This window comes from Megachile rotundata, chromosome 3 (genome assembly GCF_050947335.1).
Source record: "Megachile rotundata isolate GNS110a chromosome 3, iyMegRotu1, whole genome shotgun sequence".
NCBI lineage: Eukaryota > Metazoa > Arthropoda > Insecta > Hymenoptera > Megachilidae > Megachile > Megachile rotundata.
Genome location: NC_134985.1, coordinates 17,624,476 through 17,649,361, shown reverse-complemented (window position 1 = coordinate 17,649,361; position 24,886 = coordinate 17,624,476). Strand labels below are relative to the sequence as shown.

The 24,886-nt window shown below is 33.8% G+C and overlaps 3 protein-coding genes and 1 long non-coding RNA gene across 16 annotated transcripts; 2 read left to right on the top strand and 2 right to left on the bottom strand.

The window, feature by feature from the left end:
- Positions 1-25: 25 nt before the first annotated feature.
- On the top strand, positions 26-7,296 carry LOC100878184 (ATP-binding cassette sub-family G member 4). The gene is made up of 12 exons (XM_003703048.3): positions 26-233; positions 404-587; positions 2,486-2,609; positions 3,210-3,355; positions 3,515-3,638; positions 3,846-3,960; positions 4,025-4,153; positions 4,250-4,371; positions 4,442-4,610; positions 4,717-4,973; positions 5,039-5,172; positions 5,361-7,296. Exons 1-12 carry the CDS (start codon positions 26-28, stop codon positions 5,575-5,577), a joined length of 1,929 nt encoding a protein of 642 aa, XP_003703096.1. The 3' UTR covers positions 5,578-7,296.
- Positions 5,721-11,865, bottom strand: LOC100878070 (ATP-binding cassette sub-family G member 4). 3 transcript variants are annotated; one of them, XM_012284700.2, is made up of 12 exons: positions 11,287-11,855; positions 10,699-10,910; positions 9,694-10,004; positions 9,430-9,603; positions 9,130-9,340; positions 8,963-9,070; positions 8,776-8,894; positions 8,523-8,691; positions 8,345-8,445; positions 8,108-8,263; positions 7,823-7,941; positions 5,721-7,712 (listed from the first exon to the last, which is right to left on the bottom strand). In XM_012284700.2, exons 2-12 carry the CDS (start codon positions 10,868-10,870, stop codon positions 7,484-7,486), a joined length of 1,869 nt encoding a protein of 622 aa, XP_012140090.1. In that variant the 5' UTR covers positions 10,871-10,910; positions 11,287-11,855; the 3' UTR covers positions 5,721-7,483. The 3 variants fall into 3 exon arrangements, with proteins under 3 accessions (XP_012140090.1, XP_012140091.1, XP_012140093.1); XM_012284703.2 differs by lacking the exon at positions 5,721-7,712 and having other exon boundaries at positions 8,051-8,263; positions 11,287-11,865; XM_012284701.2 differs by lacking the exons at positions 8,345-8,445; positions 8,523-8,691 and having other exon boundaries at positions 11,287-11,858.
- Positions 11,866-12,352: 487 nt separating this feature from the next.
- On the bottom strand, positions 12,353-24,042 carry LOC100881965 (ATP-binding cassette sub-family G member 4). 11 transcript variants are annotated; one of them, XM_012284689.2, is made up of 12 exons: positions 23,946-24,042; positions 23,326-23,468; positions 20,826-21,093; positions 18,104-18,221; positions 15,415-15,598; positions 15,100-15,245; positions 14,796-15,034; positions 14,418-14,707; positions 13,823-13,991; positions 13,430-13,686; positions 13,151-13,305; positions 12,353-13,081 (listed from the first exon to the last, which is right to left on the bottom strand). In XM_012284689.2, exons 3-12 carry the CDS (start codon positions 20,998-21,000, stop codon positions 12,892-12,894), a joined length of 1,923 nt encoding a protein of 640 aa, XP_012140079.1. In that variant the 5' UTR covers positions 21,001-21,093; positions 23,326-23,468; positions 23,946-24,042; the 3' UTR covers positions 12,353-12,891. The 11 variants fall into 11 exon arrangements, with proteins under 11 accessions (XP_012140079.1, XP_012140080.1, XP_076385526.1 ...); XM_012284690.2 differs by lacking the exons at positions 23,326-23,468; positions 23,946-24,042 and adding an exon at positions 22,959-23,108; XM_076529411.1 differs by lacking the exons at positions 23,326-23,468; positions 23,946-24,042 and adding an exon at positions 22,810-23,077 and having other exon boundaries at positions 12,353-13,031.
- On the top strand, positions 19,736-21,148 carry LOC143264058 (uncharacterized). The gene is made up of 2 exons (XR_013037482.1): positions 19,736-20,278; positions 20,527-21,148. It is a non-coding gene; the product is annotated as an uncharacterized LOC143264058 (long non-coding RNA).
- Positions 24,043-24,886: the final 844 nt, after the last annotated feature.

Here is a 24,886-nt window from a genome sequence, read left to right as displayed (position 1 = left end):
CCCATTTCTACGAGGATACTTGACGATGGAGGTATTAATGCACGAGGCGAGCAACGGCCAAGAGACGCCCGGCGGCGAACAGATTTATAACCCCTCTAAACAGCCGGTCAAAGAGAAGCAAGATAATGCACAGAACAACGGCACCACTCGTTTCATGCAAACCGACGCCGCGGACACTGTTGACATTATGTTCGAGAACATCAGTTACAAGGTGTCCCTAGGTTACAGGAAAGGTCAGTTACCATCCACAGCAAAATCTGTTAGTTTTTTTTCCTGAAAGTTCACATTTTACATATTAAAAAAACATATACATGAAATAACGATTTGTAATATCAATTTATAATTCAAATCTGCATAATTGCTTATAGAATATAAAATGTGGTCATCGCTGAATATGTTTCAGGTGAAAAAGAAATATTACATAAAATCAACGGAAGGCTTCCAGCGAGACACCTAATTGCCTTAATGGGCCCTTCCGGAGCGGGGAAATCAACTTTACTCGATGTCCTGTCGGGATTCAGGATAACTGGGGTCTCTGGCAACGTGTACGTTAATGGACGACCTCGGCAATTAAATTCCTTTCGAAAGTAAGCATTTTGCGAAAGCCGTTAACACGGCCTTCGGTTGGGGTGGGCCTATTTACTTATCTTTATTAGCGGCTGCGGGACGCTGACCGCTTGGGAATTTGGGGACTTGAGAAATTAGGAACTTAGGAATTTTAGAAGGAATTTGAGAACTTGGGAATTTGGCAATTAGGGATTTAGGGATTTGGGGATCTAGGGATTTAGGGATTTTGGGATCTAGGGATCTAGGGATTTTGGGATCTAGGGATCTAGGAATTTGGGGATCTAGGGATTTCGGGATTTTGGGATCTAGAGATTTGGGAATTTGGGAATTTGAGAATTTGAGAATTTGAAAATTTGAGAGTTTGGGAATTTGAGAGTTTGGAAATTTGAGAGTTTGGAAATTTGAGAGTTTGGGAATTTGAGAGTTTGGGAATTTGAGAGTTTGGAAATTTGGGAGTTTGGAAATTTGAGAGTTTGGAAATTTGAGAGATTGGAAATTTGAGAGTTTGGAAATTTGAGAGATTGGAAATTTGAGAGTTTGGGAATTTGAGAGTTTGGGAATTTGAGAGTTTGGAAATTTGAGAGTTTGGAAAATTGAGAGTTTGGAAATTTGAGAATTTGGAAATTTAGAAATTTAGCAATTTAGCAATTCATGAAATTATGAATCTAAAAAAGTTAAAAGAATTAGGCATTTAAGAAATGTCTTCATTTAAAAATAATAAAATTTACAAATAGAAACTTGACTCATAAATTCTAGAGAACTGATGCTACATGGAAGACAGTTAGGTTCCTTGACCCCTCCGAAGATTTATATCTAGTAACGGCAATGTCCAAGTATCATATCTCAAATTAAGATTTGCCAACTTAGAGCATGATCCGAAAATAGTGTGTAGATAATCTAATCTCCAACATACCGTCGGAAAAACCTCCGTGTTTTGTAATATGAGAAGGTCTTTAACATCGATATTCTTGAACTCTGTAATACGAAGAAAGATAATGCTATGAGATCTAAATATTGTTAATAATTGAGAGATATTACAATAGTTGTATCATTTTTTTTCTGAATACTTTAAGGTCATCGATAAAATCCACGAGGTTTCCACGCTTTTATCTTTCAACCGAACATGGTATTTTGTTTCCTGAGGTCACTGAAATATCACTGCGTCGAACACAAATGATGTTATCTTTGTGCTTCATGAAAAATGTGACCACGGGATCTCCGAAAAATGACCTTGAAGCAGATTTTTTGTTTATCCGGATAACTTGTACTCAAAGCGTGCACTCAGGAATAGTGACTTGTTTTCATGAATTTGACTTTGTATAATTTTATTAGGCTTATCTTAAGTACTTCAAAATAATGTCTCTAGTTTTAAGTTGTTTCTAAAAGTAATGTTTTAAATTACAAATTGCTTTTAGAGAAGTTGTTTAATTAATGAGAAGGTCTTGACATTTTTAATATTATTTCTCTAAAAGCGTTCTAGCTTGTTTTCTCATTAATCAAATGTGACGTGAGTAGACGTGATAATAAATGGTCGAACTGATTTACATAAAACTGTCATGCAGTTTACATTATAACATATTAGTTTTTACATGATAACATAGTAAGTTATAAGTAATTCAGTTGTATACATATAAGATGCCTCAGAAATGGAATGCAAATTGAAAATTTTCTGTTAGTTCGTTTGTTGGGTGCTGTGTGATATTTTAGTAATAAGTGAAGAAGGGGGACACAGATAAAATTATTATGTTAGTTGTAAACTAAATATGATGTTAATTTAGTATCATGTTGTTATATAGTGTATATAGTATATAGCATACATAGTATATATTATAGTAGTTATATAGTATATTATTATATTATAATATTAATATACTGTTATATATTGTCATATAGTAATGCAGTTTCTCTGTTATCATAGGTGCAGTGCGTACATCACGCAAGATGATCGTTTGGAGCCTCTGCTAACGACTATCGAGAACATGAGAGTCGCAGCTGACCTCAAGTTGCCCACAAGTATTCCCAGATATGAAAAGGAAACAATAGTAAGTCAAGGATCATCAATGGGGTAGATTGTCAGTGGTTAAACATTTTTAAATTGCATCGCTAATTGTATTACAAACTTGAAAAGCCTGATAAGATACGAGTTCCTGAAACATAGAACCGGTCTTTATCAAAAAAATTAATTCTGCTAATCTTCTGAAAAATAAGACCTCATACATGTTAATTTGACATGTCTCTTTCAAACATCCACTACATATTTATTTTTTATTTTATGTAAACCTAATGTTGTAAGAAAAGAGGAACAAATTCTTAATGAAATCATTTTAATTTTTGTATATTAAGTTTCTTAAAAGTATTCCTGTGATTATTATAACTGGGATTTTTGTCTGGTGCGAGCCAGGTTACCTAGTTTTATTAATAGTGTCAACGTCCCACATCAGGCATGACAGTGGCTTTTAGAAATTTGTAACTTTATGAGATTCAGAAAACTGTAGTTTCAAGAATGAAAAAATACGATTCTAATCTTCCATAATTTCCATGTATGAATTAATATAATAGCTATTTGCTATTCATAGCAAAATTAGGAGTTGAAAAAATACATAGATATTTATGAAGCGACTATAAAAAATTTCATATTTCAGATCGAGGAGATACTCGTTACACTAGGCCTGTACGAACACATAAACACACGGGCGGAAAAATTAAGCGGCGGCCAAAGAAAGAAGCTTTCTATCGCTCTCGAGTTGGTTAATAACCCGACCGTTATGTTCCTTGATGAACCAACGACGTAAGTATATCATCCGGCAATGATATTGCAGACAGGGTATCACTGCACTTATGTACATTGATTTATTATTCTTCTTAACATGAGCACGCTTCGATAACGTTGCATAAATTATTTATTAAACATATGTGGTAGTGCTATATTTGTACATAATCGTTTCAGAGGCCTGGACAGCTCTTCTTGCATGCAAGTGGTGAACTTGATGAAGCTGATCGCACGACAGGGAAGAACAATCATTTGCACGATTCATCAACCTAGCGCCTCTATCTTCCAGCTTTTTGATTTGGTACGAAATTCGCGAGAAAGAATTTCCTCGAACAGATTGTATTTCTTCGTTTGCGTAATTAGATGCTTTCGTATCAGCATTTTGTTGCGATATCGGTTTCTTATAATTTGCGCAGTTTTATTGCATTTAATTTTTGCATAAGCTAGTCGAAGAAATTCTTGTTTTGACTATTTAAGATGTAGTAAAACTCTGTTATGGTCTTTGTAGGCTTACGTATTATCTAACGGAAAATGTCTGTACCATGGCACAACCCAGCAATTAATTCCTTACTTGGAGAGTATCAAAATACCATGTCCAATGTACCACAATCCAGCCGATTACGGTACGTGAGATTATTTCCTGCTCCTAGCTTCAGAACTTTCTTATTTGCTTATTTTGTTTTACAGTGATCGAATTAGCTTGTGGAGAATACGGAGAAGATAAAATACCCTTACTGTTGTCTGCTTCTGAAAATGGCAAGACTTTACGGTGGTTCGACAATTCTGAGAGTCTCGTCGATACCAGGAGCTTGAAAGGTATATCGATATATAAATCACTTATTAAATAATATAATATAATATGATATTTTATTTTAATTTAAATAATATGATATTTTATTTCTATTTTTACAGCTGCGCATCCTGTTACGAACAAGTCGCAAAAAAGTGATAAAGGTAGCTTGCAAGCGACATCCGTAATGCATCAAATAAAAATCTTACTGGGAAGATATTTTGTGATGTGCAAAAGAGACACGGTAAATAGTAGAAATTGAACCTCATCAAATTTCAAATTTCTAAGTTTTTAAATGTAAAAATTTGTTTCAGACTTTAACGCACTTACGGATAATAGTCAACATATTCGTCGGTCTTATCCTCAGTTCAGTTTTCGTTGAAATCGGTTCAGACGGTTCCAGAGTTTTGGATAACTATAATCTTCTCTTTTCTATTCTTGTACATCAAGTGATGACCACAATGATGCTCACTGTAGTTACTTGTAAGCGATAATTGACATACCTTATATATTAATTTTACATATTTTTAATGTAACAATATATTTTATTGTTATTTTATAAAAATATATAATTTATATCTTTTTTCAGTTCCTATGCAAATGAATATTCTGTTAAAAGAACATTTTAACAGATGGTACAGTCTGAAGGCGTTTTATACAGCTACAACATTAATCGACATTCCAATTTCCGTATTTTGCTGTTTACTCTTTACTTCGATAGTATATTTTATCACTGCACAACCATTAGAAATGACACGTTTTGCAATGTTCTTTGCAATTAACATATTGACAGTTTTCATTGGACAAGGAATGGGTCTTATGATCGGAGCAGCATTTAACGTAGTTGTAAGTATATTTTTACTCTATATTCTGCGTTAACGGATTAGAATACATGAAAGATTACATTTCAGAATGGGACGTTCCTGGGACCAACTTTGTTCGTACCATTAATGATGTTCTCAGGATATGGTGTATCTTTACGCGATGTTCCAAGTTACCTTCAATGGGGCACATACATCAGTTGTTTACGATACGCTTTAGAAGGGTAATTATTAATATTACATGAAATTTGGGTAGTAATAGATTCATTGTCACAGTAGAAAGTGCTGGGTGTGGTGGGGTGTGCGATAAAATGGATTATTGGAGAATTAAATTGCTGCAATAAATGTATTAATGACTCATAAATCAGTAGTGCAATTACCAATCATTACATATAATGTTATTAATTCGTAGATTCGTCGGTGCTTTATATGGATATGATCGGCCAGTGTTAACTTGCAAAAAACACGTCGGGTATTGTCATTACAAATACCCATCGAAATTCCTGTCGGATATTGCCATGGCCGGTGATCAATTCTGGAACGACATCGTGGCGCTGATCGCGATACTTATTATAACACGGTGTGCAGCTTATCTTCTTCTTAAATGGAAGATCGTATCCGTACGATAAGTCGATGATTAGATTTGTACAATTCTTCGAATTTCACAAAGGAATAATTTTGCATTTTTTTCACATGATTAGCAGATACTTTAAAAGTAAAAAGCTATACGAGAAAGATATATGTATATTCACATTTTACCTGCCTTCGTGGATACAGGGTATAAAACTGAAATAGAATTAGACAAAATATAGGAACTTATTTCTATGTGTAGTACTGACTGAAGAATGAAAATGTGAATATGTATAAACACATATATCCAAGATTACAGAAAGAATAGATCTACGTTAAATATGTAGCGTGATTTAATTTTTTCTTTGATAATTAATATGTTGTAGAGGATCTTGGATGTTTGAGTTAACCTTTTACGGTTGAATTTTTTTATAAAATTAATAGATTGGCTGTAGAAGGTTAAATGAAAGGGAACGTTCGATGAAATCGAACTGACATTACTCCTGAATGATAACTTTCAAAGTGATATTTATGAATTGCTCAAGAAAAGTCAATCATCAATGCACACGTCTCTTTTTGTATCTTAAGCTTACGAAACAAAGATTCTACTGTTCATAGTTATCAAGTACGTATGTATGTAAGAATTTTTTTATTAATTTTTAATTACGTTCTTATCGTATTTATATTTATGGGACCAAGAACGTTGTTACTTAGTTTTACAAAGTTTCGACATTTTTCCGCGTCACTCATGTATTTATCTTACAAAATACGACGTACGAAATGTGGAGTCATTACCAGTCGATTAACACAGTAAGTTTATTCAAGAAACGAAAGTCTGAAGAATCAGAACTTGATCAACTTTGTCGTCGATCTGTTTCTAGAAAAATATCTTCACAAATAAGCAATAATAATTTTAATTACAGTCAGATTAATAGACTGTCTATGTTCTTACATTCTTAGTATTGAACAATGCAAAAATTTTGTACTTTTGGAAACAGTTTGAACTTGAAGGCAATGTGTCATGATGGACGTTTATAAAACTATGTTTATGCAACTTAGGATAACTCTTTATTATAAATGCTAATTAACTTTTGATAGTATTTTACTGTATTTTTTCAGTCGCCGGAAATACATTATCACCTCTAATAATTAGTTTAGCAATGAAATCAGTAAAAAATATTTGAATGTTAATGTGAAGTTGATACATATATTATAAAAGATACACGTTATCAATTTATATAAGAACTGATAAAGTCTATCGCAACACGTGCGTCTATTAAATCGCGGAATAGATTGCTCAGTTCTGTGAAAGTATTTTTCACTGATAATTTATAATTCAAGTTGACAGTGCCCCCACTGGAATTTGTGAAACTTTCAACAAAATCCGACACTATCGACTATTACATTAGAATTATAAACGTTTGAAACTAAAAAAATGTCTATTAAAAATTTTCTGTTTATCTGATGCTAACACTGCCAAGTTGCAACTGTGACTCCAAACTGACAATTGAAGAAGTTCTCTATATTTAAAAATAAGAACTTAAATTTATTTGTAAGATTCAAAACGTAAATAGTTTGTTAATATTTTTATAATATTGTATATGCTCGTGTACAAAGCGAGATTTAAAATATGTAATAGATTATTATTATTTATAACTCTATACCTGTAGTCGAGTAACTTATAACAAAAAAACGCGTGTAAATATTTTTCTACCAGCTCTCAAAGATTGCATACATTCATATGTATTGTTTAAAATAAAACAAAACTTTTACATTTACATTGTTCCCTTATTTCCAAATCTCTTTTTATATCTCAATGAACTATTTGTTAATTATACAATATATGGTAGATACATGTAACATTAATATTGTCAAAGTTTCACAGTAAAAAAGTTGGCTAGTATTTTCTAAGCATTCACGCATAAAAAAGGCCAATCATATTTAAAGGAAATAAGAAATTGTACATTATCTTTTAGCTATGTATACTTTCCATTTAAGTATCAGGTACGTGCAAACCTGCAAACAGATTATCCAAATACATAAACCTAGCACTGTCATGTAATAAGACATTGTTGGCATATCCATTACTTCCAAAATCTTTTTGGGAGAACGTAACTGACAATAAATTTCATCACACTGTAATTTTTCTCTGTTTCCATCATAGATTGATTGTAAAATGCCTTCAAATGCATATCTATAAAAAAAATTTAAAAGCAACTTTTAAATAATTCAAAACATAAACAGATGATTAGTATGTATTCAAAGTTCTCAATCTCTATTATACACAAAGATGATATTAAGTACCTGAAGAAACTTATGGCACATAAAGGTTGAAGGTAAAATGTCACCTCGCTAAATTTTAAGAAAAATCCGGCGAAAAGTATCATTGGCATGTTGACTGCAGGAATTAAAAATACTCCCATCTGCAAAAATCACATGCGTCTATAATCAATTGTTATTTATCGGAATAGTGACATAGTTACGCCAATGTTTACGATACAATGCGTTGCATAATAAAGGAGTGTACGCTACATGAATAGTTTATAACAATCGATATTCTAAAGCATGATGATTCAGGTAATTTATTACGTCTGTGCTGAACGTAACGCCGACGAGCATGCCAGATGATTGTCCAAGGATTGTTGTTAACACACAAATCAACCAAGTACGGAAGAACCTGAAGCATTCCATTGGTTGGCCAGTCAGATAGTATGTAATAGCAATGAATATCGAGGGAGAAAGAATCTGAAAGTGATAGATAATTGTCAGCAATAATATCATTGATTAAAAGACAGGTGTTTAATTAAAAGTATCACACATAATTACTTGCAACGGTAAATCTGATATGATTTTTACGGAATAATAAGACCTTAAGTGATACCAATTATTCAAATATTCCCGTACGAAAACAGCAGCTTCTATAGGAACTGAATAAAATAATAAATAAAATAATAAAACAACTGTTCATAACTAATAAAAATATAAATACAAAGCTGCAACTTACATACTTGCACAGCCGGCATAGAATTAGAAAAGTATAAAAACAGCAAAATAAAAAATATACAAGCTATGTTGCTGTTAACTCTACTAGCGCTAATTCCGGAATTATAAAACACGATGCCTAGTAGGAAAGCTACTACCACATGAGCTGCGAATCTCAACTTTGTCAAAGTCTAGAAGCAAACATTCGAATGATCCTTATAAACCTGAAATACAAAGAAAGGAAGCGCAAAAAACCGACGATGATGCATACGCACGTTATCTCGTTTGATGCAAATCATTGCCTTCAAAAACAGGATCTTCTGTTCCTGCCAGAGACGTGATCGGGCTGGTTTATTGCCCAAATTGTCTAGCTTCGAAACGATCACATCCGCACCTAAAAAACAATCATCAATAATTAGACGCCATTGTACAATAATTTCTTTTTAATTCAGACATGATTACCCATGGTAGGATGCTCGAAATGTGTTTTCCATTTCAAATATTTTTCACGATTAATTTTGTACAAATGATTCAAATCCCCGCCTCTTTCTCTGGTCACCACCTCCAGAACTGCAAACAAAACAATTTTTAATTTACCTTCATATTACTATTACTATTAAGAAACTCACCGAATTCACATATATTATAAAATTGTGGACACGCATAATTCGCATCGTTGAAGGTACTCAGAACATCCTCCCAAGCACCGTAGTAATAAGATTTTCCTTCATGCATAACCAGTAAGTCGTCAAATTGCGATATCATTCGACTACTCGGTTGATGAATCGCGCAAGCCACTGTGCAACCTCCTCTCGCAATTTTGTGCAGCAAACAGATTACCTATGCAAATTAATATTTTTTAGATATTTGCATTACTTTTTGAATGTGCTATCGAATAATTAATAAATTAACTGATCGTTACAATAGACCTGGTACGAAGACGTGCTATCAAGTCCACTGGTTGGTTCATCTAATAATAAAAGACATGGTCTTGTAATTATTTCTATTCCAATAGCTAGTCTCTTTCGTTCTCCACCGCTCAAATTTTCCACCATCGTATCCAAACAGTTTGTTAAGCCCAAACTCTCTGCTATTTCGGTCACCTATCAATGATAAATATTTAGAACAATATAGACTTCATTTAGAGAAGACAAGATTCTTCTTCTAGATCTGAATTTGAATAGCAAACATACGATTAGATAAAAAGCGCGCCGTTCGTAAATGCCGCGCATTTTCAAACGCGCGGCAATGTAGAGTGTTTCTCTAGTGGTAAGTAAGGGCGACAAAGCGAACTCTTGCGGCAGAAAGCAAGTTTGTTTTCGAAATGCTCTGCCATTCCATTCTGTGCCGTTGACGGTAATCGAGCCCTTGATGTTGTTTGATTTCAAGGTAGATACAATACGAAGTAATGTGGTTTTGCCAGCACCGGAAGGACCAACAATTACGGTCAGTCTTTGTGGACGAAAACATCCTGTCACGTCCTCCAGAATCTTCTTCGAATTTCCTGCAAAATACAGATTTTATTGTTTGTACGATTTTGTGTAATAAAAGAGGGTCAGTTATGCAGAATGTTATTTATATGTAGATAACCCGCGTCAGAATAAATGAATTAGTGGTTGCTGCTAATAGCACGTTTACAAATGCGCATACTCGTATTATATGTATTTCTGTTATAAACGTGTTCGTGATTATAATTGAAAATTTTGCATAGATTATTGACAACCTTGGCCTAAGGTTTACTTGAAGCTATATTCTACTGTAATATGAATAACATCACGTTTAAGATCGTACCAGCTGACCTATACTGTGTGTATTATCAAGAGGTGAATTTATATGGACAACTTATACAAATAAGTATTCAAGATAAACGAAGATTGTTACAAAACATCACCAGCGATAAACCGTTCGAAAGATCAGAACCACACTTCAAAGTGTCGATTCGAAACTTATTATAAATCCTAAAAGTTGAATTTTAAAATAAAAAAAATTCATTAAAAAATTTTAATGTAGAATTGTACAAAATATTTTAAATTACCAATTTGGATATAATGGACTTATTTGAGAGAGTCGATTTCACCGCATATCGTAGTGCATTCGATATTTTAACGACCTAAATTGGCGCGTATTAAACTTCCAACACATTTGATCTTAGCCGTGGAAGGACAACTTTCTCCCCATAAACGATACTAATTACTTGCCTTTACTGTAGCAGACCGAATACGACAGATCATCGAACTCAACGAGCATCTTCGAAACCGGTCGTACTTCAGGATTCAAATAATTTTCATTGTCCCTCAATTGTATTGTGCATCCTTCATCGATCATTCTCGCCGACGAATCGACAGCAGCATCGTCGCAGTACGTTCCCATTTCGATATGTTTCCAAAACTCGCCTCAGACAAAACGCATCCTGTGAAAGTAAATGTGTGTGAACGTATGTGTTTACGTATTCGTGGATATAAAAATCAATGGCGTAACAATGATTTATTACGAAAGTAGATTGAATGCTCTAGATATTACATCGCGTGTCATTGTTTCGTCGTGATTTATGACCACGTGATTTTGAAACTATGAATTTTAGAGAAATGGGAATTTAGAAATATGGAAGTGTAGAAATTTTAAACTTAGAATATTCCTTTTCTGATATAAGTTGTGCGATCTAATCAGCATCCTACGCCTCAGTTACGCCAATGATAAACACAGCATCATCTCTAATCTACACCGAACAGCTACCATAGTTTCTGCACGCTGTTTCTATCAAAGTTAAATTGTCATTTATTACTCACCAGAAGAATTTTTTCATCAGCGATGCTTAATAAAATATTCGAACGAACACTTGCTTTGACATGTTCAAAATTCTACACGACTGTCAATTCGCGGCATTGATGCTTCGTCTCGAAAAATGAAATAGTCGGAACATTCCAACACATCATTATCATATATAAATATACTATGCAATTGTCACGATGCTTCGTAGTTCACAAATCTTTCATATTTATTTGCGATTATTTTTTACACTTTCAGTTATTTTATATGTTGACCGTTTTATGCAACGCGAAGCGACACTTTCACCAGTTTATAAGAAACGTCAGTGACCTATCAATGCAAAAATGTCTATGATATTCGATAATCGAGTGCAGTTGACAGTTAATGAAGAGGAATATTGAAGTTTATGGTTTATTGTTTCCGTTTTGTCTTGAGTGATCATTGTTTTTCTTTAGAAATGCCATATGCATTAAGCACAGCGTATAAAACATGCAGCACGTACGAAATCGCCGCGACAACTGAAAATCGTACACATTGCAGCGTCGTTGTGCTTTCTCACTGCGTCTATCGTATCTCTGCGCTTATAATTCTGACCTTGAATAAACAATTCTTTGAATGTGTGGTTAATTTTACGAAGAATAATTAATCTCTTATCTCTTTGCACTTTTATCAAAGTTTATTGTAGATTATATATAAATTGAATGATTTAATATAAGTAATTTATATGATACGAAATTTTTATCGAATTAAATGGTTTATAAAGTAAAGTTCGTTTTTAAATGTCAAATGTGAATGTGTATTTATAATTTTGAGAAACAAAGAAGCATATCAATATGCAACATATTTTGAAATGATTTTATCAACGTTTTTGCATAATTATCAACTTTTTCTACAATTCCAAAATTTTAAACTTTTCAGACGACTTGTTTGTGTCCCTGACACTATTAGCGCGGTTGAAGAGTCAAGTGAACGCTAGACAAGAAGGCTATTCATGCCAATGCTTTGAGAAAAAACTGTATAATGAATTATTTTATTCGACGTGTCATTTGTGGAAATGAATGTGGAAGGTGTAATAAATATACATCATTATACTCTGCAGAACATTATGGTTTGCATGACAGCAATTTATATAAAAATTGTATTCTTATCATCTAACAGTAAACATATGGTATGGAATTAAAAAATATCATTGATGCGAGATACGCTATCTCAAGGTAACAGAACTTTTAATCTTGTCTCGCTGTTAAACAATCGCGTGTATTACACAAGAGGCTATCCTTCCTGTGTTCCTTGTTCACACAAGGAACAAGAAAGAGTGGAAGCTCGTTCGTCTCTTTTGCCCCCTAATCCATGCAAACCTGCTATGCATGGGTATATATATCACCTTTTACAATTAGCAATTGTACCTTTTATTTGAAAACGGCAGTAAATGCAATTATGATCATTTTTACAAATAATCTTTATAAAACTTTCATTTCTTTTTACACAGAATATTTTAAAAGCAAATCAGTCTTTGATGGTAATTTGTTTATATTGTTCTATTTACAGTGAACACAACATGAGTTGCTTATAATAAACCTATTTCATTAAAATCTCACTCATAACATTGGTATTGTTGCTTTTTATTATACGCGTTTCTCCAGCTTAAGTTTTAGCAACGTAAACGTTGCTATGTCCAAGATGATATATAACGCAGTCAGTACGAAAAAAGAAAACCAATAATCGGCTTGTGTCATGTCCATGGCACTCAGTAGCTTCTCTGGTACTGCAAAATGACAGTAAACATCTGAACATGAAAGCTTTGGTCTGTTGTAACTGAAACATGAGACCAAATGTTAACGATAATATATTATCTGTTAAAAATTATGACAATTATCTTCTTACCCATAAATAGCTATCATTACACCCTCGAAACCGTATTTCAGAAACGATAAATGGAACAGCCAACGTAGATACGGATGAGCATGTCTGAATTGGACAAAAAATCCACTAAATATCAGAAATGGAAGAATTGTGAGTGGTCCAAAAATCATACCATGCTGGAAGAAAATAAAATTAAATTATAATCTTACAAAATATAGAATAGAAATATAGATTAGGATATAAAGATCTACAAATGTAAGACTCTATGTAAGGATCTTGGAACGTAGAAAATATTTGTACCTGAACTTTCATCCCCGTTCCAACTAATAGTCCAAATGTTTGAGCAACAATACTGACCGCGCAACACATTAACGTGTACATACAAAACCGCCGCAGTTCCAGTAATTGATCGCTCATGTAATATACTATGAGAATGTATAAGGAAATTGCAGTAAGTTGAATTGGAATGTCGGCCAGTTTGTTGGCTAAGTAAAATGAGTGCAACTTGTACCACCGGTTAAAGTGTTCACGCATAATAATTGGTAACTCCAAGGGAACTGTAACAATCACAAAAAAGGCCGAATAATTACTTTACTTTTTATGTCGCTATACTCATGAATATTATGAAGTATCGCTACTATTATATATAGCACTGTAGACAGTTATGACTAGACTTGTAATAAAATGACTTACATGTAGTTACAGTTGCACTGAATGCACTAAACATGAGAAACATTATATTGAAGAACAGAAGATTGAAATTATCCAGCACGTACACAGCATCCTGCCCGATTTGGAAATAAATAGTGCCGACAAGGAGGGCAATGACGAAATGCATCGAGAGCCGTGTGAAAGTTAATACCTGTAGAAAACGTAAACAATATTAGCGGATCATCAACTGTTGTCACAACTTACATAATTAACTGTAATACCAAACTCCTGTCAAGGACAACTACTTGAACGACTGTATTAATATTTATTCACAATATTTCCCTTATTCCATGGTTTTGAAATATAATATACAAGATGTATTTTATATTCACCTTCAATATACTAATGTTTTATTACTTTTATTTGCATATTGGAGTTTGAAACCATTAGAGTTTTGCATAAATGTATGAAAAATATATATACATCAAATGAAAACATAAATCATTTATGAGTCTATGATTATACTATAATATTCTTTCCTCATGGCAAGTAATGGAAACGTTCTACCATGGTACTTATGGATCAAATTATCATGGAAGTTACCATGGAAGAGTAATTGAATGATAATATCATTCACCTTATCGCGAGAAAGTCTAATTGTGTTCCTTTTGAGTAGAACGATTAACTGTTTCCAAAAATTCGTAGCGTATTCAGAGCCTTTGCGTCTAGGAGCATAATCAGCTGCCATCGGAGGTCGTTGTCGAAGTGCTTGGAACGAAGCCATCACGTTTAAAGCGATTACTTCCTCTTGACGATTGGCGGTGGTTACATTGCTCGTTGACCTCCACGCATTGTTCTTTCCATTTTCGATAGCGTCTATTAATCCCGGTACGTGCTTACCGTAATCTCCATTACAAATCTCCATCACTAAAAAAGACAGTGCTTCATCTTTTCTCTCGACACAAAGCGTGCTGAGTTACAACGTACTTTAAGTTACTTACGAGTATTTACTTACGGTAGTCAGCTGGATTATAATGCGTCGGACATTGCAAGCCAAGGCTGCTCAAATAAGGCACTAAATTCTGAGTGCTACCCGTATAAACGCAACTTCCATCCGCTACCACGTACAGATGGTCGACCATATTCAACAGCGAGGCACTCGGTTGATGAATCGAACAAATTACTGTTTGTCCTGACTTTGCCAATTGTTTTAGCAACGTTATACAATATTTTGAAGTGACGCTATCCAATCCACTACAAATTGAATATGATTGGTATATACAAAATGGTTTATAAATTTAATCAAGATTAGGAGATACCTAGTAGGCTCGTCGAGAAACAAAATCGGTGGGCAGTTAAGTAATTCCAGCGCAATTGCTAGCCTCTTTCTTTCTCCACCGCTGAGCTGCCCTGTACGAGTGTGACGACATATGTCGAGACTCATTGTGATTAGAATTTGCTCAATCTGAAAGAGTGCGTTTTATATATTTACTGATAGGTTATGAAACATTGTCAGAGAGTAAAAGTGGATTGGAAACTTGAGGATTTAAATTTAGGAATTTGAAAGTGAAATCTCTTAGAATATCGACGTGCAACCTATGTGATCACCAATATTAATAAAACTAGTTCTATACCTTCTGTTTCTTTTGTTGAGGACTAGCGGTAAGCTTGAGTTCTGCAGCGACGTTCATAGCTTCCTGTACCGTTAACAGTGGTTGCAAATTATCGTTTTGCATTATATATGCAGACAGCCTTCGAAATTCATCAAGGTTCCTAGCTTTCGAATTGACCATAATATTCCCAGTGACGCCGGATGTTCTGAAAACGGTTGAAATATTTTTATTCATTTTTTGCCAACATTCGTGCGCGTCTTCTACGAGATTGTCGCCCGGTTCTTTTCCTCTCCTTTCCTTATCGCGAGATGGCGATTAACGCAAATTGGTTCGAACATTCAGAGTTTAATCGTCGGTTAAATTTGTGTCCCATTCCGCCTCGATTATTGACCGGAAGTTAAGATAAAGTACAGCAATTGATCTGGGATCGGGGTAACCTATTTAAAACATTAACCGAAACTAACCGGAGTACCGTAAACTCTGCTCATATAGAAGTATTATAGAAGACGATCCATTAGAAACAGTCCTTCTTACAGTTCTCTGTTTAACCGATTCTGCAAAAGAAAATTTATTAATAAAGTCTGGTGATAATTCCAAAGAGCATCAAGGATGAAGAATAATACATCTTTTTTTAAATTCACCCTGTTTTTAAGTTCAGTGAGGTCATCACGATTAATAGCAATTTTTTGTCATGCTTTTTACACGTAACAAAATGGATGCATTGATAACTTTACAATTTTACAACAGAGATTATTAATAATTTTAACAGCTATGTAATGAACAAAGTATGAAAAGTTTTAGTATTATTTTCATTTAGGCCTGTTTCTAATGTATCATACAAGTTTTATCAAACCATAATTTCATTTTTAACGTGATTGTTTCTTTGACTAATTTTAAAACTGTTCGCAACAATTCAGGTGTGTCGTACAATTTTTATGATCTCAAATGACATTTCAATTTTCATTAATTATGAATTCATGAAAACAGTACTGCTTATTGCATTCATGAACGCGGTGCCGTAAATAGCGTTTATCGTTCGTTTATGAAATAAAATATTTCTTTGGTCACGCAGGTTTATCGGCGATAACGGCATTGCACGAGTTAACGTCGTAACTATACTACTTGACGCGATGGCGGATCGTTTCTTTCGTCAAGTAGCACAATTGCACACACGTGCGTGTAAAAAACTTGAGTACAGTTATTCGCAATGTGGTCGGGGTAAAGTAATTCTTAAATACTTATCTCTGACTAGCAACACAATATATGATAGGAAAATATGATTTTAACCGGTCGCCATTTTGAACATTTTGAACTTTAGAACATATCAATGTAATATCAATTTAATCTGTGTTTATTTTAATTATCGAACTATATGATAATAACGCGTGCATACATTATATTCAGATAATTTTTATGCTATATTGTAACTAGACAGCGCACTTTATTATTAAAGGTTATATTTTGCAAGTGTGAAGAATTTAAATTTAAATTTTGGTATCCCTTGTAGATTTCTGTATCTCTAAAATTTTATAACATTCTTATGTCCCTATATTTTTGTGTTCTTATGAAGTTATAAATTCTTCGTCGTAAAGAATATGAAGTTATTTAAAAAAATTAAAAGCTTGTTTCGGTTGTCGAAATACCACGCCATCAGGAATTCACTTTATCATTCGAGAGTTTTAATTTTGACCAATATTATCGAGTGATAAAGCCAATCGTCCAATTTACAAAGTGACGAAGAAAAATCGACATGGCCACGATTCAATATTAATCGAGCATGATTAACCGTTAATCTAGCGGAAATTCAAAATTCTCGCGCAGTCGTGCAACGCGTTTCTAACGCCATATTTCGCAAGTCACAATTATTTAAACGTAGCTGGAATTACCATGATAGAATAATGGAGCTCGCATGTAATAAACGCAGTGATCATGCTCAATGTAACATTAACGCTATAAATATTTACAGAAATGCATAGTGAACACTTTCTAATAATATCTGCGACCTCGTTGGCATCGAACATCTCTATGGAACAAAAGTATGTGCGCTGACTTGTGATCCATTGAAATCTATACAAATATCATCTTCATCGTTACAAGCGGAAGCGCTGTCTATAAAGAAGTCACCGTACGTTACGTAACGTTTTTCATTCTTCAGAACCCTTTCAGTGTGACACTTTAACGGCCGCAAATTTCACGGGTTTTATATTCCTTTTTTACCTGATAACAAATTACTAATAGAAATGTGAATGCAGATTTTTGCATGCAACTAATTTTTGAATTAGTATAAAAATGATAAAATTATAAAAAGAGTAAAAATTGTATAAAGAAAGACAAATCATAAGACATCAAAATTATGTGGAGTAAAAATGTGACATTGATTGTAGCATTAATTTTCAAATAAAAATTTAAATTTTCATTAAAAAATCGAACTTTAAGTAATTAAATTATGTTCATATAAAAAATGTTCAAGAATTGTGATGTTAATATCAGTGGCTAACAGTGTAAATTAGTTCATAATGCTTGAAAATTGGTTAGTCACTCTCAGTTAATAAAGTAGTTAGTTAATAATTTACAGATATATGTAAATTTGTTAATTTTTGATAGAGTTTTAGTTAAGCCTAAATACCAGAATCAGAGTGTACTTCAGTATACTTGTTATAAATAAAAAAAGAAAATTATAAACAACAAAAGAGATAAGAAATCTACTAACATAAAGCCTGCTAAAACATCCATCAGCGTAGATTTTCCAGCGCCCGATAATCCCATAATTGCGGTCAGTTCGCCAGCTCTAAATTCACCGCTCAAGTTTTTCAGCAATTCGGTCTTCTCTGAAACAGACATTCATGTCAACGCTTTCTAAAAAACACTGGGATCATTGAGTGATATTACGCTGAAACATTATACGCGACTAAAATGTCAGGGAAAGTTGGAATATAGAAATATAATATAAAAATACAAGTTTTAGCACCTCGTTCCACGGCGAACTATGAAAACATTTCTCATTCAGACACAGATTCATTCCACCTCGACATCGACACACACGAGAAATATTATGATAACGCTTGTGTTAAATCTTTAAACCGAAATACATGCATCTTCTTATCTCCTTATCTCCATAATCCGATGGTTCCAACACCACGTGTAAAGGTACACCATTAATTCTATGAATAGCCTAAAAGGTTTCAGCAGATAGTTCCAGGCAGAAGCTAAAAATTATACATATTTTGTCTGAATTTATGGTAACAGTATATATAACAATTTATAGTTATTTCTTATACAAAAAGTATTAATGATATATGTTAGTTGAGAGATGTAAGACATGGCTATATAACACGTGGCCATATTGTTAATATTATACTTGTGATGGTATTTGTCAGTCAGAAAAGAACAGCGTCGGTTTTTGACATTTTAAGAATTGTAATATAAATCTATTATATATTAGAAATTAATTTATGGTTCTATTAAATGTTAAACATTTTATGAAAGCATAATTATTGAGATTTTACAATGTAGCGCGTGTTTAAAAATTTGCAAGTCTCCTTGACAAGGACCCCACCTTCATGAAAATCCGCCATTGCGTTGAGATACACTTTGCAAATATTTACAGGACTTTACGGATATTATGCAAGTACAAGCGCACAGTTGCACTAATGAACGTTAATGTTAATTTATGATACCTTATTAGTTCACCTCGTCCTGTTTTCATACGGTCATGCGATCTAGTGCAACAGTGTTTGTAAACATGTTCGACACCGATTGTTCTCGTTGCGTTGAACATAGAAAGTAAAATCAACACCAGCAATTTCAATGATGAGAAGGCGACGGAGGAGAAAAAACTGAGAAGAGAATGAACGTTTCTTTGTTCCACTGCGTCCGTCGGTGAATTTCAAACTTCTAATGAAGAACGTTATCGTCCTCGTGGAAACCAATAAAGATAACTTTTTTATATCATTAATCGCTGTAAAGTAGATGTGATTGAATTTGCTCTAGACGACACAATCCTGTTATTATATTTGAAAGGAGTATTAACTCGATGTTTATTCGCCGTTTCAGGGTTAATAAACTCATAAGAGAGTGCGGTCACATACACGGACGAGACACAACAGTCGAGCACCACGATTGTGCACACAATCTATTTATACAGCCTGAAGCAAATTCTCAAGCATTCGGGCCTGAGAACACTTGTTACGTTATTTGCTTCAACTAACAATAATATATATTACACGCTCTTTAGATTTTATGATTAAATAATTATTTTAAATAATCCTAATTATATCTCGCTAAATATTTTTCATTATTACAATAACTTCGATAGCGATTCTTTTATAATATTTATAAACGTTTTAAATTTTAAACGATCGACGTAATATTTTATTAGCGATCTCGGATAAGCGTTCTAAAGTCGTTCAATGCGATGGAGGGCAATGGTAGATGATAAGTTAACTGCACATTCTAGACTAACATCATTAATGATCTGTACGTATGCTATTGTACAAAAGCGTATATTTCATCGCTAACTAACCATTCATTATTCGAGTCGTTCATGAATAACTACTATTTATCCGAGTTACAAGTAAACTCCTTGTACATAAGGTAATCGCGTTTGATATTACCTTGGTACCGTCATCGTGATTAGTCTTTGGACTTAACACTTGATCTTTAGGTTAAGTGACATATGAAAGATTAGCTGTAATCAAATAAAATTATTACTTCGAGAGAATTGAATATTTAATATTACGTTACATACTTTGACTATACACAATGTTTGTTACAATATTACGTGTCGCTATCGTAGACGTATCATTAAATATCATTTTTATATGTTCGCAGTCATACAACACGCGATCACGTTACAACCACAGATGTGATTTTCATAACAATTAACGTAAGTAACGTCGAACAATATAGTTCATTAATATTAACACGAAATTGTTATCTTGTTATGTTTACCGATAGCAAGCAGAAGTTGTCTTTCATGTGCCACTGGTTACAATTATAAATAATTATTCTCATACCACACAAAGTCGTTTTACGTTTACGATAATTTTACGCGACATATAAATTAAGTGGTGACTTCTTTAAATTCAAAAGACATTCTATGTAATTAAGTAATTTTTTTGCCGAATGATTTAGATCCTGCCTTGAACGTATCGGATGAATAAGTGACGTACCGTTATTCTACGATAAGAAAAGTCGGATAAGGAATAGAGCAAACAAAGATTCGTGAAATATGGCTTTCTTTTTAAACGCGTATATAATGTCTACGTTTTCTTTCTGTATAATATACACCAAAAATATGAAACTTCGCTTTGCGAGAAATTAGAAATCTGCATGACCGATGTCTTTTGAATTGCATGACCTTTCTCTGCGCTTATGCGTTCACTGCATGAATTTATTTTAAGAAAACACCGTTTCTTCCAGACGAATCTTACCTCTGGAAAGGATCCATGGACGTGCTTTGTAGGAAACATCCTCGAAGACTAGAAATACTGAGTTATCGATGTCCATTAAATCGTCTAGATTTTTTGTACTGCTCGGTGCGTTTTCCGTACTAGACACTGCATGCCTCAACTGCTGCTGCATTTCGATGAGTACTTTCGTGCCCATTTTTCTCCTCAGTTTTCTTCTAGTCTCTACATTCGAGTTTTCACTCTGTTGCTTTCACTTTCTTTCCTCAATAGTTAACGCGTTTTATCAACACTAAACACACAACAAAACACACGTGAAAACACGTTCCACACGAAAAAAGAAAACATGTAAATAAGATTAAAACAACACCACCATGTTTCTTAACCGTTGCATCGTGGGCGGACATTCATGGACCAAAGGTCTGTACGGAGACAACGAGTGTCGCTCGCATCGAAACATTTCTTGTTTAATACTACATTCTATTCGAACAATTCAACATTTTAATTGCAACTCTACCGGTATCACTGACAACCTATACTATCATCGTCGCAATAGATGAACAATGTGAATTCCCGAGCAAGATTAGAAAATGTTGGCAACATGTGCACTATCGCAGCTACGCGTACATTTGCAGGCAACTTTGGCTTCTTTGGCTTCTTGGGGATAATACAAGAATGGGGAAGGTTCTACCGCCACTTGGCTGAACAGCGGGAGAGATTTCTAAATATTTTCATTACCAAACTTTCAAACACCCAAATTTCTAAGTTTTTAAATTTACAAATTTTTTAATTTCTAACTTTCTAAATTCCTTAGTTCTCTAACTTGAAATTCCTCAATTTTCAAATTCCAAAACTTCTAAATTATTAAATTTGAAAGTTTGCTGTCTGTTCAGAAACCAAGTGGGAGGGACTCTTTTCCCCACTTCGTAATTTTCCTTAAGAAAGCTTACCATGCTCGACACTGTACGCTTCTTGACGATTTGAATTGTAAATAGAAACGTGCATATTATGAATGTCTAATGCGACACTTTTTGCTACGCGTCTTGCGCACAAATGAAATGTAGTATTCTTATACATCGAAAAAAGAATTTATTCTATGAGTGCAGTGCAAACAGTAAAGTTTATTACGAAATTGAGATCGAAATAATTTACTAATACTGAAAAAACTAGACGCTTTCTATGATTGAAGCCAAAACATCAAATCTAAAGAACTCTCAAACATCCATATCACATGACTGTTTGTATTATCGGCTTTTGCTGTACCATCACTATGAAAAGTTCCGCGTGTTTCGTTAGATCAGGGAGCAACGAACGAAACACGGCGTGCTTTTTTTTTGGAACATAATGTCCACCACGTGGCTTGCAACGAACTTTCGTACGACGAAATTTACGCATTACGCGGTAAAAAAGTGGAATTTTCTCATTGGCGTAATTAGATAAAGACAGAATAGATTTTCTCTAAAATATAAATTAAAAATTTTTAACAAATTTATCAATTTTTAGATTTAAAAATTTCTAATTCACAAATCTCAAACTTTTTCAATTTTTAAACTTCCAACTTCCTGATTTCATAAGTCTTCAAATTTCCAGATTTCTATATTATCAATTTTCAATTATTTAAACTTATACATTTTCAAATTTGCATATCACCTACTTTCTAAAGTTTCAAATATCTCTATCCTTACTTTTCAAGTTTGCAAAATGTTACATGTCTAAATTTCCACATTCCCCAGTTCCTAAATTAAAAAATTCCCAAATCCCTCAATATTTAACAACCACTTGATCAACCCAATATAGGGCGTAGACGCGGTTATTAAAATTGGGGTTTATGGGCCCACGCCAGACGAAAGTTCTACTTACGCCAATGTTCATTACACGTTAATGTTGCAAATTAATTTGCTAAAACTAGCGGAATTTATTCACAATCCGATATATACGTTAAATGCAAGTATTCGGTGAATATATTGCCCAAGAATTTTCTTTCATTTGCAACTCAGGTACCACATACCGATTAAATTTTCCACAAGTGTCAAAGAGCCACTAACGAGCACTCACAGTTACTTATTCTTGAACGAATGTTTTGTCTATTGCACTGTACAGTGTGAATGTTGACGTATCATTGAAAGCGATATGTCGTGAAATGCATATGAAACTCACAAGGAAACCGCACCATAAGTACAGAAGGTAAACGCTGCCTTCAGCGCGGACTCCTTGTGCACGCTTGGAGGCGTGTTGCTGTACTGATGATTTCGAGGCGAGACAAAGCTTCATAACTCTCCCTGCTCTTCGTGACTAATAACCACGCATGTTCGAATGAATGCGATAGAGTTTGGTTGACTGAAATGCCTTATTCAAATCGTCAACTAATTGTACACTGATCAAACAGTTTCCGTATTTATCGATGGAAAAGTTTCTTTGCAAATTTGTATACTTTTCTTCGAAAATATAACTGTTGACATACAGTTTATGCAAAAGAACGGATAGAGTAACAATATCGTAGATAGTGACATTCTTTTATACTAACTCTTGTTACGATGGTTTGCGTTTGCAGGGGTCTTCTTCTTTGTTGGTATAAGAGTATGATTCACAAGTATTGTCTAGCTTGAAATGTGGCCGTTGTCTGTAAATCACTTATCAGGGACCACTTTCTTCTCGATGGATACGATACTACGAAAATAAAAAAGATTAGGAACTTTGATCGTAGATGGTAATAAATGTTTTCGAATGTAATACAGGAACTGTTTGCTTCCAATTTATACTATCAAACGATTATCAAATCCTATCAGTCTGCAAAGTATCTACCTGTATAATAAATCGATCTGTGATAAATAGCAGGTGTGCAATGAAAAATATAATTCAACAATGTCGCCGTTTTATCAATTTTTTTTTTTGTATATAATTCTTAAACATACTTTAAGTATGTTTATCTTTATAAGTCAGGACATTATCTTCCGTAATTTTACGAAATTGCATTAAGTCTTCTCCAATCGTATCAGACGTGTTTTTTTAATAAAGAACAAAGTTAAAAGTTTTTGCGTTGTACCGAAATTACGTCTGAATAAAGACTTTGCAAAAACTGGCATGTACATAGTAGTCGAGATAGTGTTTGCTTCAAATGTCCAGTCAGGAACAGTTACTATTTACCTTCTCTTTAGATTCGCGACCTTGTTTCGCTTGCTGTTGAAAGCTTGCAGGTGTCTACTATGGCGTCTCTGTATTTTGACGAAAATGGTGAACTTTCCTAGAAAAAATAACGATGTAGAGAAATCGTCGTTTGGTATATTATTCGGAAATTATTGTGTATTATACTTAGCTTGCGTGAAATACTTTATTAAATGCGTAGCGATACAATGCGTGGCGATATAATGCGAAACTATAGAACGCGTGGTAATACAACGCATGGCGATATAACGCGAAGCTATAGAACGCGTGGTAATGCAACTCATGGCGATATAACGCGAAGCTGTAGAACGCGTGGCAATACAGTGCATGGCGATATAACGCGAAGCTATAGAACGCGTGGAAATACAACGCATGGCGATATAACGCGAAGCTGTAGAACGCGTGGCAATACAGTGCATGGCGATATAACGCGAAGCTATAGAACGCGTGGAAATACAACGCGTTGCAATATACGACGCATTGTAATATACGATGCGTAGCAATATACAACGCTTGGCGATATAACAAGTGGTGATACAACACTTTGTAATATAAGGCATAGCAACTTTTGATACGAGACACAAAATTACTGCGCATATAAAACTTCAAGCATTTTAATTTTGACAACTTACTTGTTTAAAATAATATGCAACGCGAGCTTCACCTTTATCGTTGCTACTTTGTTGCAATCCAATTTGGCAAAGTTCTAAAGCGTTCTATAAAATTGCATGGATGTATTAAACAGGTGCAGTTATAACTCATGTCTTTACATATATTATTGAAGTACTCGGATTTAAATACTTACAGGTGCATATAGATTCGAACTAAATAGACTCCATTAAAATTGGAGCCAATATTATATGTGTACTTACTATATTTATATGTATACTTTTAAAATGATATATCGTTATTACGTTTATTAC

What these genes read in the sequence shown, in the direction of transcription:
- LOC100878070 (XM_012284700.2), bottom strand. Translation starts at nt 10,870, where the DNA reads ATGGGAACGTACTGCGACGATGCTGCTGTCGATTCGTCGGCGAGAATG. An exon ending in TTCGGTCTGCTACAGTAAAG is followed by an intron (nt 10,005 to 10,698) that starts GCAAGTAATTAG and finishes TGTATTTTGCAG; the next exon opens with GAAATTCGAAGAAGATTCTG. An exon ending in TATCAGATTTACCGTTGCAA is followed by an intron (nt 8,264 to 8,344) that starts GTAATTATGTGT and finishes TATCACTTTCAG; the next exon opens with ATTCTTTCTCCCTCGATATT.
- LOC100881965 (XM_012284689.2), bottom strand. Translation starts at nt 21,000, where the DNA reads ATGGGCACGAAAGTACTCATCGAAATGCAGCAGCAGTTGAGGCATGCA. An exon ending in GATGTTTTAGCAGGCTTTAT is followed by an intron (nt 15,599 to 18,103) that starts GTTAGTAGATTT and finishes AACCGTTTTCAG; the next exon opens with AACATCCGGCGTCACTGGGA. An exon ending in TTAGACTTTCTCGCGATAAG is followed by an intron (nt 13,992 to 14,417) that starts GTGAATGATATT and finishes CGTTTTCTACAG; the next exon opens with GTATTAACTTTCACACGGCT.
- LOC100878184 (XM_003703048.3), top strand. Translation starts at nt 26, where the DNA reads ATGGAGGTATTAATGCACGAGGCGAGCAACGGCCAAGAGACGCCCGGC. An exon ending in CGATACCAGGAGCTTGAAAG is followed by an intron (nt 4,154 to 4,249) that starts GTATATCGATAT and finishes CTATTTTTACAG; the next exon opens with CTGCGCATCCTGTTACGAAC. An exon ending in TTACGATACGCTTTAGAAGG is followed by an intron (nt 5,173 to 5,360) that starts GTAATTATTAAT and finishes ATTAATTCGTAG; the next exon opens with ATTCGTCGGTGCTTTATATG.